The 13149-nt window shown below is 43.3% G+C and overlaps 1 protein-coding gene across 8 annotated transcripts in view; it reads left to right on the forward strand.

Moving 5' to 3' along the window:
- SLC39A12 (solute carrier family 39 member 12) overlaps window positions 1-13149 on the forward strand; it is a 73533-nt gene that overhangs the window by 49308 nt on the left and 11076 nt on the right. For 4 of the 8 annotated variants that reach the window (XM_081097778.1, XM_081097779.1, XM_081097782.1 and 1 more), the window contains one exon: window positions 1655-1842. In XM_081097778.1, coding sequence (XP_080953904.1) covers window positions 1655-1842 — 188 coding nt within the window. Of the gene's footprint in view, window positions 1-1654; window positions 1843-4054; window positions 4168-13149 lie in introns of all 8 variants that reach the window. The other 4 variants (XM_081097783.1, XM_081097780.1, XM_081097784.1 and 1 more) reach the window with 2 other exon arrangements.

The following is a 13149-nucleotide window of genomic DNA, read 5'->3' on the forward strand; positions in this document are numbered from 1 at the left end:
AAGTCATTCAGAGAAACTTCCCTTTAAAGAACTTTAAAATCTGTATAGTAACTGTGGGAAAACATCAACTGGGGAACTTTACCCATGATGTCAGCAAACAGGCCAATGAGACAAAATATTTAAATGAAAGCCAAACCATGGTTTCATCAACCGGATTTATACAAGACATCTAAAGCCAACTGTAAAATTGATATGACAGGCGTATGGTAACAGATGTGCATAAGACTCTTTTTCTGGATAATCTTAATAGCCCTGAAATTCAAATCCTGCCTCCCAAGAACCAAGATGAGCTAGAATATACATTAATGAGACAGACCCAGAAATGGGGGAGGCTGGCTCCAGGCACATATGTACCTTAGAAAGAGGACTCCGGCTGTCATTCTTTCTGCTCCCATTTTCAGACCTACATTGCCCCCTTGGGCCAACCCTGTTCTCTGTGCTTAGTGGCTATTGTTTGAAGACCTATTGTCAACTCACTACTGACCCAAGCTTCTTGAAGCAGTTTATGCTCTTCCTGAATCCATTGAAATGTGCCTGGTCTGGGTGGACCTATTCTATGGTCCTGCTTAAACCTACTATAATAAAACCACAGGGGAGAGTGGCAATGGGTGACAGGCCAGCAAAGATGTTTTAAGACCAATTATACATTGGACCAATTATACAATGGAACTAGGAAACTCAGTCCCTTGGCTGTCTTTACTGAGTTTTAGCTTTGTCTCAATCCTGAAAACTAAAAGCGAAGAAATAGAGGCTCTCAGATTAACAGGCCATTCTTCTCTTGGAGGAAAAGAGAGAATGCGATGTTTTTCAAATCATCAAGACTTTGAAACATTTTCAAGACTTTGAAAAATAAAAAAATTTGTTTTCCTGATCAACTTTGGCAATGATTTTAAAATCTCATATTAAGTGGTTTTCTCTTTTCCGAAAGCAGTTCTGACATAAGTAAATGATGAAAGCCCACACCATGTGTACTACCTTGTGATTTTGCTTGGCAAGTTTCCAAGCAAAAAGATTTAGAAACCCTGGGCCAGCAAGAGCTTTATTTATTTATTTTTATTTTTTAAATTTTTATATATATGTTCTTTGGCCATTGCCTTCGCCTTTTTTATCCTCTCTGATCCACACACTTCCCTTTTGACAGCTGTCATTCTGTTCCTTATTTCCATGCCTCTGTTTCTATTTTGTTTGTCAGTTTATTTTGTTCATTAGATTCCACATGTAAGTGAGATCATATGGTGTTTCTCTCTCTGACTGGCTTATTTTGCTTAGCATTATAATCTCCAGGTCCATCCATGCTGTCACGAAAGGCAAGAGTTCCTTCCTTTTGCTTTATTTTGCATTTATCTAAGCTGAAAGTGCCACAGGACAGCGGGACATTAGAAACTAAAGAGTATGTCACAGTTCCCGCTACACTATCTTCGGGAGCAGTAAAAGGAATAAAACTCTTGAAATGTAACTTCCTAATTGTGTAATGTGTTAGCTATGATTCCTAGAGAAATATAGGAAAATGGCTTCTTAACTGATCATTCAACTTAACTTATAAAATTGATCCCAGTTGCTGACATTTGAAACAACCTAATAGCACATTACTCTGACAAAGCCATCATCTGTGAATCGATCATTATATTTTCTTTTTTTTTTCCTTAAAATTTAGGAGACTTTGCTGTGCTCCTAAGCTCTGGGCTTCCTATTAAAATTGCCATCCTGATGAATTTCATAAGTGCTCTAACTGCCTTCATAGGACTGTACGTTGGCCTCTCAGTATCAACTGATCCTTGTGTTCAAAATTGGATCCTGACAGTTACTGCCGGGATGTTCTTATACTTGTCCTTGGTGGAAATGGTAAGCTTTGTGGCTTTTCCTTTTTGTTTTTCTAAACATTGAAAATGTAAAACAGAGAAAAAAACAATAAAATGAAAGAATAGAGGGGGAGAAGAATGAGAAGAATACATAAAAGACTAAAGAAATATTCTCTGCAATCCAAGAAAGTAAGTTAAAGCAGAAGGAAACAAGTTGAGACAGAAAATATTGACATTCTTTTAGTGAACTAAAGTGGAATGAATGAAAACTTTATAATTATCAAAAAAGTGCTCATCAGTTGATTCTCCTGGCTTTGCCTCTGTATTTGATGTCTATACTTCCAGCTATAAAATGAAAAATTCAATTAAACAGGCAGGTATCCCATATAATAAAAGCCTAGGTGGTGTCATGCTCTTGCACAACATCGTCACAAGATGGCTGCGCACACAGCGGAGGCGGGGCCAGTGGCCACTCCACACGGTGAGGCCTGGCGGTCCTGTGGCTCTGCGTGGTGCAGAGGAGGCCAGTCCGGGTGTCTCCGCGCCTCTTGCAGAGGAGGCGGGTCCTGGTGGAGGAGGATGGTTGCGGCAGGGGAGGGCAGTTGGGGGCAATCTGGCTGGCAGGGGAGGGCAGTTGTGGGTGATCAGGCTGGCAGGGGAGCAGTTAGGTGTCAATCAGGCCTGCAGGGGAGCAGTTAGGGGGCGATCAGGCTGGCAGGCAGAAGCAGTTAGGGGCAATCAGGCAGGCAGGCAGGCAGGCAGAAGCAGTTAGGAGCTGGTAGTCCCAGATTGTGAGAGGGATGTCCGACTGCCGGTTTATGCCTGATCCCTGTGAGATTGGGTTTAAACCGGGAGTCAGAAATACCCTGAGGGGTTCCAGATTGGAGAGGGCGCAGGCCAGGTTGAGGGACAATTCCCCCCACCCCCCCACCCCCCGTGCATGAATTTTGTGAACTGGGCCTTTAGTTTTTTAATATATTGGGAAATAGTTCAACTAAGTTTGTTATTGCATCAAATAGCTGTTTAACTTAATGAACCAACTTTACTTTTAAAAATAATGATTTTATCTTTAACTTTTAATTGCCAGAGGGTTATCATGTGGTGAAATAAGAAAGACTGTTGTAGTATCAGGCCTCTAAAATTGCAACATATATTTCCTAACGGTATCCTTGCTGACACCAATGGTAACTCAGCCATCACTTTTCATCCCCTATAATCTTATAAAAATTAAACCTAAAAAGTTTAATTTTTTTTTGCCTTCTAAACTCTGGTCTTCATCAGATAAACCAGTCTTTTCTAAGGTCACTTTCTAGTAAATTTACTTACAACTTAAATATCTTAAGATGAAAGTCATTAATGATGATCCTTTTTCATAAGTTAGAATAAGGTAAATAAAAATGTTACAAATTATCAAAAGAAATATTTAATACTGAGAAACAATAGATCACCAATCTGAGTGAAAGTGAAATACGTGATTACATATCCTCAAGCAGAAAGTGAAATAAACTATTGTGAAGATAATATATAGAACAGGACCATTGGGATGGACTAATGATGTGGCAGAATCCAGGTACTGTCCTGGAAGTAAATAAAGAGAAATGTTCCATAAAGAAAAAAACCTAGAAGGCAGGAACCCATGCTGATAGCATCAGAATAACAGTGCTTCTGGAAGTAAAGTTCAATGAGAACTCTTCACGTGAAGACCACCATTTTCAATTCTATGGTAAATGCCTTTGACTTTCCAGTTGTTTTCCTTAATTCTCCTAAGATTCAAATAGATGAGGAAACTCGAAAGTGCAATTCCATGTTTAGACATATTCTCACATGTTATTTATAATACTCAGGAAAGTTCCCAATCTTGATAGTGAAGATAGCTCAAATTGGGGCAAATTCTACCCCTCGCCCTTTTCTGAACCCCAACCTCCAACCCAAGGTCAATGTACATGATCCTTTGACCTTTCCAGTTTGAGAACCCTGTATTTCTTAACCTTTGGCATTTCAAAAGCACAGCTGTCACTCATCATTGAATGTTGAGAGGTAACCTTTTGTTTACAATGTCTCTATATCAGTCCTCACATTCACTCTTGAGCCTCCTGATTTCCAGCTTCCTAATTTCTTTTCTCTTTAGGAATCAGTTGGGAGCAGTTGCTATATTCCTTTGACGTTTGTTTTTTATTGAATTATTATTATTTTTTTACACTGTCTTCAAGTATGATGGATGTGTATGTATGCAGTCAATTCATTTTCTTTGTTAGGGAGACTACTCTCCCAAGATTGGCCTGAGAAGCTTGTCAAGAGCCATTTGTCACGTAGAACCCTGAGCTACATATGTCGTTTTCTCCTCAATGTTTCTTCTGATTTTGGAAGGGTAAGAAATTGCTTGTAAGAAAGCAATGTGCCTGATATCCTATGAGATTCCAACTAGAATAGATCTTGACCTTACTTCAAATTACTATTGGCCCAGGAAAAACCAGCATGCTGGCACAGAGGACAGGAAATAAAATACCCCGAGCTTCCTGGGGTTACTTCCTATCGTCCAGGCCGCCTGCTCTCACGGCCTTTTGCGTAACTTCTAAACAAATCCGGCTCTTTCACACAGCAGCAAATTTAACCGTTGCTGTACTCTGGGACTGTGCCAAAGAAAACAGTCTTTTGCATTTAAAGCAAAGAAAACAAGGTTTCACGACTCTGTAAATAGCAAAGAAAATAAATGACAACAACTGAAGGGTAAGGGGGAACACTTCCACACACGGGTTATTTACTAAACCCTGGAAATTTACCAGCAGGGTTAATGAGGAAAGATTAGCTAGATTTTTGCTTTCCTTGTTTGTTTAAAGAAACTGGGTGTGTTGTTTCAAAGTCCTAAAAGTAAAAGAACTAGGGGCAAAAATGGGGCTATTAGCAATGAAGTCAACAAGATAGAAGGTCTTCTGGAAACCTGCCAGCCTGAATTCTCCCAAGAGGTGTTGCCCCATCCAAGCGCACTCACTTCTAGTTGCATAGCATGGTTTATAAAGAAAATGAAGGATGCATATAGCTCTGGGTGGGCAGAGGAAAAGCATTCTCTGTTAGGAAGATCCATGTCCTAGACCAGGGGTGGGCAGCCTTTTTGTGAGTGCGTGCCAAAATCAGCAAAATCTCTGACTCAAAATTCTTCTGCGTGCCAACCCTAATTTTTTGAGAACATGTTACGCCTACTTGATATCTCTTAAGGTGTACGTATATGAAGAACCTTGAAGAAATAATAAAATTCATTCGAGCGACAAAAACACAGTATATGATGATAAAAAATACATTTATTTTTTTAATGTATACATGTACACTGATAGTCCGACAGAAAACTTTATGACTCCGTTTGATATTATCAGTGGGACTTTTGCTGCTGCATCACTGATGACAGAGATTTTACATCAGGTTTATATTTCGTGACCTTCAGAGATATGCACGAGCTACTACTTTCATCTGTCAGGCTACTCCTACTACGAGACTTAACAAAATTCATCACTGAGAACAAAGATTCACAAGAGTATGTGGATGAAACCAAAACACTGGTCGGATCTAGGAAGGCAGGGAGAGTTAAGGCAGAGGCATAGAAATTGCTCTTCCCCTCTCTCATCAATCCATGTCTATGGTCTTTAAGATAACTTGTTATGTAAAATTATTTATTTATCTAAGATGCACCTACACTGAATTTATCTGAAAAATAAAAAAAGTCAATATTAAGAAAAAAATTGTAAATGGAAGATTATAAGAGAGGGTTTCGCGTGCCAGCAAAAGTTACTGGCGTGCCATGTTTGGCACGCGTGCCAGGGGTTGCCCACCCCTGTCCTAGACCAAGTTTTCTCTAAGCAGAGGCTGAGACAAAGACTTGAGTGAAGGCAATTCATTTGGAAGGTGATCCCAGGGAGCAGGGCTAAAGGGCAGATCAAGTAAAACAGAGAAGGATGAAAAGTCAATAAAACAATGTGTTTTTATTAAATTGACCACCACTCTGGGGGATCCATAACATCATAGGACCTTCTGAAGGAACGCCTGTCCCCATTGTTCAAAGCTGGGCCCACAAACATGATCACCCCCCTCTCAGGTTATACATGCCTGAGTGCCCAGGGAGTTCCTGTGGCAGTGCCATGCCATCACATCAGAGAAACCCAGGGCAGGAGACAGGGGAATGCAGTATGGGCCTGAAGCAAGGCTCTATGCAAAACAGATCAACACTTTGTTGGAACTGGTCTCTGCAAGTGTGGCTAGAGAGAGAGATGGTGCTGAGAGAATATAGAATAGCACGAGTGATGTCCATTAACAGTTGACCCCTTTCACCACTCAAATATGCTCATGTTCTCATTTACTTCTAAGTCACATATATGTCAAAGTCCCTTCACGATGGTAGCCAGCCAAAACTCCACAAAGACTTACTACAAAATGGTTAGTGAAACAAGCTCCAAACACTTCGGGTCTTGAGGCCATATTTGATATTCATCAGCCTTCTCCTCCAGCACCCAGTCTTGATCCTCCTCATCTTCAGGTAACCCTTTGGCTGACCTAGATTTCTTCCCTCAGAGGGAAGCCCAGGCTTCACCTGAGAGATCTTCTTTGACCTTGTCAGGTCATGTTTCCTGTAGTTGGGTGTTCACCATTGTCAATAGGCATGGAAGCACCAAGAGATGCTTCAAAGAATCCCCAGGTTCCTGGCTATGTTCCTTGCTTACTCCATTGTGTAACAATAACCCCTACTCTCAAGGTAACCAGTGACGATTACTCCTACCAATATTGAACTGTTGGTTGTTCCAGTGATATAAGGACCTCAAAGAACCAGGTGGTAGTAACATCTTCAAGTTCAGTGAAAATATACTCTGGTGTATTCTCTTCAAGATAAAGGTGATCTGACAGTGCTAATGTTTGCATGAACAGGAAGCACAAATTCCATAAGTAGAAAAACTGACAGTGATTAGCTACCATTCTTTCACGATTTTCTCTATTATTTCTGCTCTTATCTCTTATTTCCTTCCTTCTACTCATTTTGTATTTTTCTGTTTATTTACTTGCTTTATGTGGTAGAATGATATGTCATTAATTTTAAATCTTGTTTTCTTTACTAATCTTAGCATTTAAAGTTATAAATTTTCCTCTAGCATGACTTTAGCTGAATCCTGGTATTTTAGTATGTTGTGTTTTCAATACTAACTATTTTTAAATGTTTTAAAATTTCCCAGGTAATTTTTTGAGCCATATGTAATATAGAAGTATGTTGCTTAATTTCTCAATATTTGGGACTTTTCTAAATATCTTTTACCTATCGACTTTAATTCCATCATAAAGAATATATATTTAGTTTTTTAAATTTTTGAGACTTGTTTTATGGCCCAGCATATGATCTATCCTGGTCAGTGGCTCCTTGTGCATGTGAAAAGTACATGAGTACAGCAGTTGTTGGGTATAGGGCTCTGTGAATGTTGATAGTTGTATTCAAATTCTGTATCTTTCTTTTTTCTCCACTTGTTCTGGTAATTATTGAGGAAATTATGTTAAAACTAGAGACCAGATGCATGAAATTCATGCAAGGGGCTTGGTCCTTGCAGCCCTGACTGCCTCTGCCGGCCCTTGTAGCCCCAGCCGACCCTCGCAGCCCTGGCTTCATCCAGAGGGTCGTCTGGATGGTCATTTGGAAGGTCCTCTGGGTGGTTCTACTGTTCAGTCTAATGAGCATATTAGCTCTTTATTATCCTATCTAATAAAAGAGAAACATGGCAATTAGCCGTACGTCTGCTACCCTTCCCATTGGCTAATCAGGGCGATATGCAAATTAATTGCCAGCCAAGATGGCAGCCGGCAGCCAGGCAGCTTGAAGCGAACATGAGGCTTGCTTGCTTCAGTGACGGAGGACTCCAACGTTCCCCGCCTGCCGCTGCTGGCCTCTGAGCTTGCAGTTTGAAACATTGTTACAAATATAGAAGCTAAACAAAACCCCAGAAACCTGCTTTCAGCCAGCCAGGATCTCAGAGCTGGAGTTGAAACAGTGTTTCGATTATAGAACCCAGACAAACCAGATACCTGCTTTCAGCAGCGGAGGCCTAAGAGCTGGAGCCAAGCCTCAGAGCTAAAGCTGGCCCAGAATAAAAAAAAAAAAGAAAAAAAGGAGCAGTTGTGAGCTTCAGTCCCAGCCTGAAAACAGCCCTCAGTCCCTCACCCAGACTGGCCAGGCACCCCAGTGGGGACCCCCACCCTGATCCAGGACACCCTTCAGGGCAAACCAGCCAGCCCCCACCCATGCACCAGGCCTCTATCCTATATAGTAAAAGGGTAATATGCCTCCCGGCATCGGGATCAGCGTGACAGGGGGAAGCACCCAAACCCCCTGATCGCCCTGTGGCTCTGTGTGTGACAGGGGGCGGGACCATAACTTCCCTATCCGCCCTGCTCTGTTCATGACAGGGGAAGGTGCCCCAACCCCCTGATCAGCCCTGTTCTCTGTGTGACAGGGTGCGGCACCCCAACCTCCCCGCCCCCCCACCATGGGCCCTGCTCTGTGTGTGACGGGGTAGAGCCATAACCTCCCCATCGGCCCTGCCCTGAGTGTGACAGGGTGTGCCGCCCCAACCCCCTTATCCACCCTGCTCTGTGTGTGACAGGGGACGGTGCCCCAACTCCCCTATCGGCCCTACTCTGTGACAGGGGGAGCTCCTCAACCCCCTGACCAGCCCTGCTCTGTGCGTGACGGGGGAGCTCCCCAACCCCCTGATGGGCCCTGCTCTGTGAGTGACAGGGCGTGGCACCGCAACCTCTCCATCGATCCTGCCTTGAGTGTGACGGGGGCAGTGCCCCAACCCCCCAATCGGCCCTACCCTGAGCGTGACTGAGGGTGGCATCGCAACCTCCCGATCCACCCTGCTATGTGCATGACAGGGGGCGGTGCCCCAACTCCCCAATCAGCCCTGCTCTGAGCCGGACCAGGGGTTGCACCTAGGGATTGGGCCTGCCCTCTGCCACCCAGGAGTAGGCCTAAGTCAGCAGGTCGTTATCTCCTGAGGGGTCCCAGACTGCAAGAGGGTACAGGCCGGCCTGAGGGCCCCTCCCCCCCGAGTGCACAAATTTTTGTGCACCAGGTCTCTAGTCTACACTAATAAAGGAGAAACATGCAAATTGGTGTCACTCCGCTATACCTACAAGCCACGCCCACCAGCCAGTCAGGAGCGAGTATGCAAATTAACCCAACCAAGATGGCAGTGGCCACGGAGCTAAAGTGAGCAGGAGGCTTGGGTTGCCCCTTGCGATGGAGGAGGCCAAGCTTCCCGCCTGCCCTGGCCAGCCTGGCCTCTGCTCAAGGCTACAAAGTTTCAATTATAGAAGATAAATAAATCCCAGATACCTGCTTCCCTACACTCAACGAGGTGCTTAAAAAAAAACGAAAGAAAGGAGGGACAAGGAGCTTGAGTCACCGGGGTCAGCCTGCAAACAGCCATCAGCCCTCATCCAGGCTGGCCAGGCACCTCAGCGGGGATCCTCACCCCATGGGGACGTGGCTGGCCTGCAAACCACCACAGGCCCCTCACCCTGGCCACCCCACATCCCAAGGGAACCCCCACCCTGATCCAGGACACCCTTCAGGGCAAACCAGCAGGCCCCCACCCATGCACCAGGCCTCTATCTATACTAATAAAAGGGTAATATGCTAATTAGACTGGGAGACCTTCCAGGAGACCTTCTGGACGTTCTTCTGGACAAAGCCATGGTGGTGGGGCCGAGGTTGAGGCAGTTAGAGGCCAAGAGGGGAGGGCAGTTGTGGGTGATCAGGCTAGTGGGGGGCAGGGCCGTTGGGGGTAAGCAGACCAGCAGGGGGGCCACTTGGGGGCAAACAGGCCATCAGTGGGCGTCAGTCGGAGGTGATCAGGACAGCGGGGGTTGCAGTTTGGAGTGAGCAGGCCAGCAGGGGGGCAGTTGGGGGCGAGCAGGCCAGTGGGGAGGGGAGGTGGGGGTGAGCAGTCCAGCAGGGGGGGCAGTTGGGGGTGAGCAGGCTGGTGGGGGCGGCATATTTGGGGGCAAGCAGGCCAGCAGCGGGTGGCAGTTGGGGGCGAGCAGGCTGGCAGGCAGAGTGGTTAGGGGCAATCAGGCAGGCAGGCAGGCAGGTGAGTGGTTAGGAGCCAGCAGTCCGACTGCAGGTTTAGGCCTGATCCCTGTAAACCGGCAGTAGCACATCCTTCGAGTGGTCCTAGATTGGAGAGGGAGCAGGCCAGGCTGTGGAACACCCCCTCCTCCATGCACAAATTTCGTGCACTGGGCCACTAGTATAGGATATAAACCTATATTCATGGGTTTGCCTATTTTGTTCTTAGTTCTATCAATTTTGCTTTATGTGATTGAATTTCTGTTATTAGATGCATGACTATTTAGGATTATTATATACTAGAGGCCCAGTGCACGAAATTCGTGCACAGGTAGAGTCCCCATAGGCTGCCGGCTGCTGTCTGGAGCCTCCCTTTGCACCTGCCTTGGCCTGGTGCCGCCCCCTCACCTGCTCCACCATCCCGCCGGTCCCACTCTCATTGGGACCCATCGGGGTCGGCAGCACCTCCACTGCTGCCTGCTGCCAGCTGCCAGCACCACATTGCCAATGTCTGCCATGTTCTGCACCTCCCCCTGGTGGTCAGTGCATGTCTAACTCCCAGTTGGTTGAACTCCTGCCTGTGGGGACAATTTGCATATTAGCCTTTTATTATATAGGATTCTTGATGAATCCACATTTTGTCATGCTGAAAGGTCCCTTTTTATCTCTGGTATAACTCCTTGTCTTGAAATCTTCTTTGTCTGGCATTAATATAGTCACATCTGCTTTCCTGCCCACTGTTGGCACAGAATATCTTTTTGATCCTTTTGTCTTCCACCTATCTGTGGAAAGTAAGATAGAATATTTGAAGTGTCATACAACAGAAGCATCTGATACAATCAATAATCTCTGTGATGGATAGGTTAGTATCCATTTATCTTGTTTATCCACTTTCTCTTAATCTGGGTTATAATCAGTTCTATTGGTTTGCTATCTTTCATATTCTCATGTTTGCTACAAAGATTTCATGAGATTTATTCTCTATACATGTAATGACCCACCCTTAACCCAAAGATATACATGTCCTAATCCTGGGAATTTGTGAATGTGTTATCTTACATGTCAAATGGGACTGGCAGATGTGATTAAGGTTTAGGACTTTGAGAAGGGGAGATAATTCTAGATTATCTGCGGTCCAAATCTAATCACATAAGTACTTAAAAGTGGAAAAGCTTCTCCAACAGGAATCAGAGAAAGGTTTGTGATAACAGGAGCAGGGGCAGAGGGATTTGGCATTGCTGACTTTAAAGATGGAGGAAGGGGTCCAGGAGAAAAGGAATTCAGGGAGCCTCCAGAAGCTGGAAACAGCAAGGAAACAGATTCTCTCCAGGCTCCAGAAAGGAGAGCAGCACAGCTGACCCATTTAAATTAGCCTGGGGACCCTGTAAGATACTTATAAGATAATAAATTTGTGTTATAAGCCACCATGTTAATGGTAGTTTGTTAACAGCAGCTATAGAAGATGAATATATCCTTGTGATGCTAACCTTGGTGTAGTTGTACTTGGAAAGAGAGCATCTCATGCTCAGAACCGAGTTCCTTGTAAGAAACTCCTCAGACTGAAAGTCAAGAGGATTTCTCAGCTCTACCTTCTCTACCATCTACGAAAGTTCTCAAAGATGAGGAAAAGACAAGCTCTGAGAATATTGTTTTCTTCAGCAGTTTGGATAAGAGAGATTTTATTTTTAACAAATGTGACTATTTAAATACTAAATTAATTTATTAAAAATATAAATAGGTTATGCCAAGGGAAGGTTTATTTTGGACCTGAAACAAGTTTCAAATCTTTAGGCAATTTTCCTAAGGTTTTAGATCCTGTGAGACGGTTTCCATAGCAATAGGTGCATGGCAACTTCAAGGAGCTCTCACTATGAATGTAGCTGAAGATGTCCCTAGTATCGGTGGAACTGGACGACTGCCCAGGACCCAATGCATTAATAACACCCAAGCTGACAGGGGAGGGCTGTAACTCAGAGAAAGAAGCACTCACCAATTCATGCTGAACCAAATAAAACAACCCAAAATTCAGGTGCCCCCTCTGAGTACATCAAGGCAGATCAGTTGACAATATTGTTTCCAGCCTCCACCACTACACAGTTCTCCCAATGTAACGGCCTTCCCTCTGTACATTTTTTGCAGACGTTCTTTTAAAAATTAACTTCCTTGTTGAGACTATTATTAAAGTTCCTGCAATCTTAATTTCACTTATATAATAATGGGGGAGGATACAGCAAGATTGAAAAACAGCCACTTAGAGCAATTTGCTTATCTCTCCTCTTCCTGCAAGTGTCTCCTCCAAGTAAAATCTCAGCCAGACTTTGCCTGGAGCATTTTCCAATTTCCAGATAAATTTTCTTGTACGAAAGGTAGTGTAAAAAGTATTTTGAATTTGAACTTAAGATCCTTTGCTTTTAAAATATACCCAAATACACAAAAATAAGATTGAATATTAATTAAGCCCAGTCAATAAATAGGATCACCAATAGTCCAGGTGAAAAGCATCCATTGGCTTGTCTACAATTGTTTAAGTTCAGTAAATGTAACAGCTCCAACATAGTGAATTGGTGAAAAGAACATAAATTGACACAAAACAGCTGTTTCTAGCTAGGCTTCGCCTCATAATCACCCGACTATGAAATTAAACTAAAATAGAATCTATACTTTTAGGATACTGATCTGATTCCCTCCTGTCCATTATTTTTTATATTCCAGTGTATTGTTTGATTGAGTGTTTCTTTCTCAGAGAAATCTAGGTAAATCCAATGCAGTTCAGCTCTGGTAAATAAGTTCTTTCTCCATCCAAAAAACAAGTAAGTTATCCTTTCTTTATAGTTTGGCAATACCTAGATGTAATGCCCTTTAAACAATATCCATGCATTGAAAAGGAATATTTTGTTTGAAAACCACATGTAAAATGGCCTTGACATACATATTTGCTTTCAACATATATCGTATTTAAAATCAATAAATACAACTGACACCATTTCAAATACTTTTTTGATGTGAAAAAAAGACAAGCATTTAAAAGCCACTTCAGCAGCAAAATTAATATAATTTAACATTCACAATTATTTCTTCACAAAAGCAAGAAGGATGAATCATTCATACCAACACTTCTGGAAGATTTCTATTATCTTTCTCTAAAACTAGTCAAATCCTACACGTAGGTTATTTTCTACTGAGAAAATGATTAATAGACACAACTTGGATGAATGCTGAACTCTGTAATTTGAAAAAAATGACTACCAGAAA

The sequence above is a fragment of the Myotis nattereri genome (genome assembly GCF_964212035.1).
Source record: "Myotis nattereri genome assembly, chromosome: 1".
In the NCBI taxonomy this organism is placed as follows: Eukaryota; Metazoa; Chordata; class Mammalia; order Chiroptera; family Vespertilionidae; genus Myotis; species Myotis nattereri.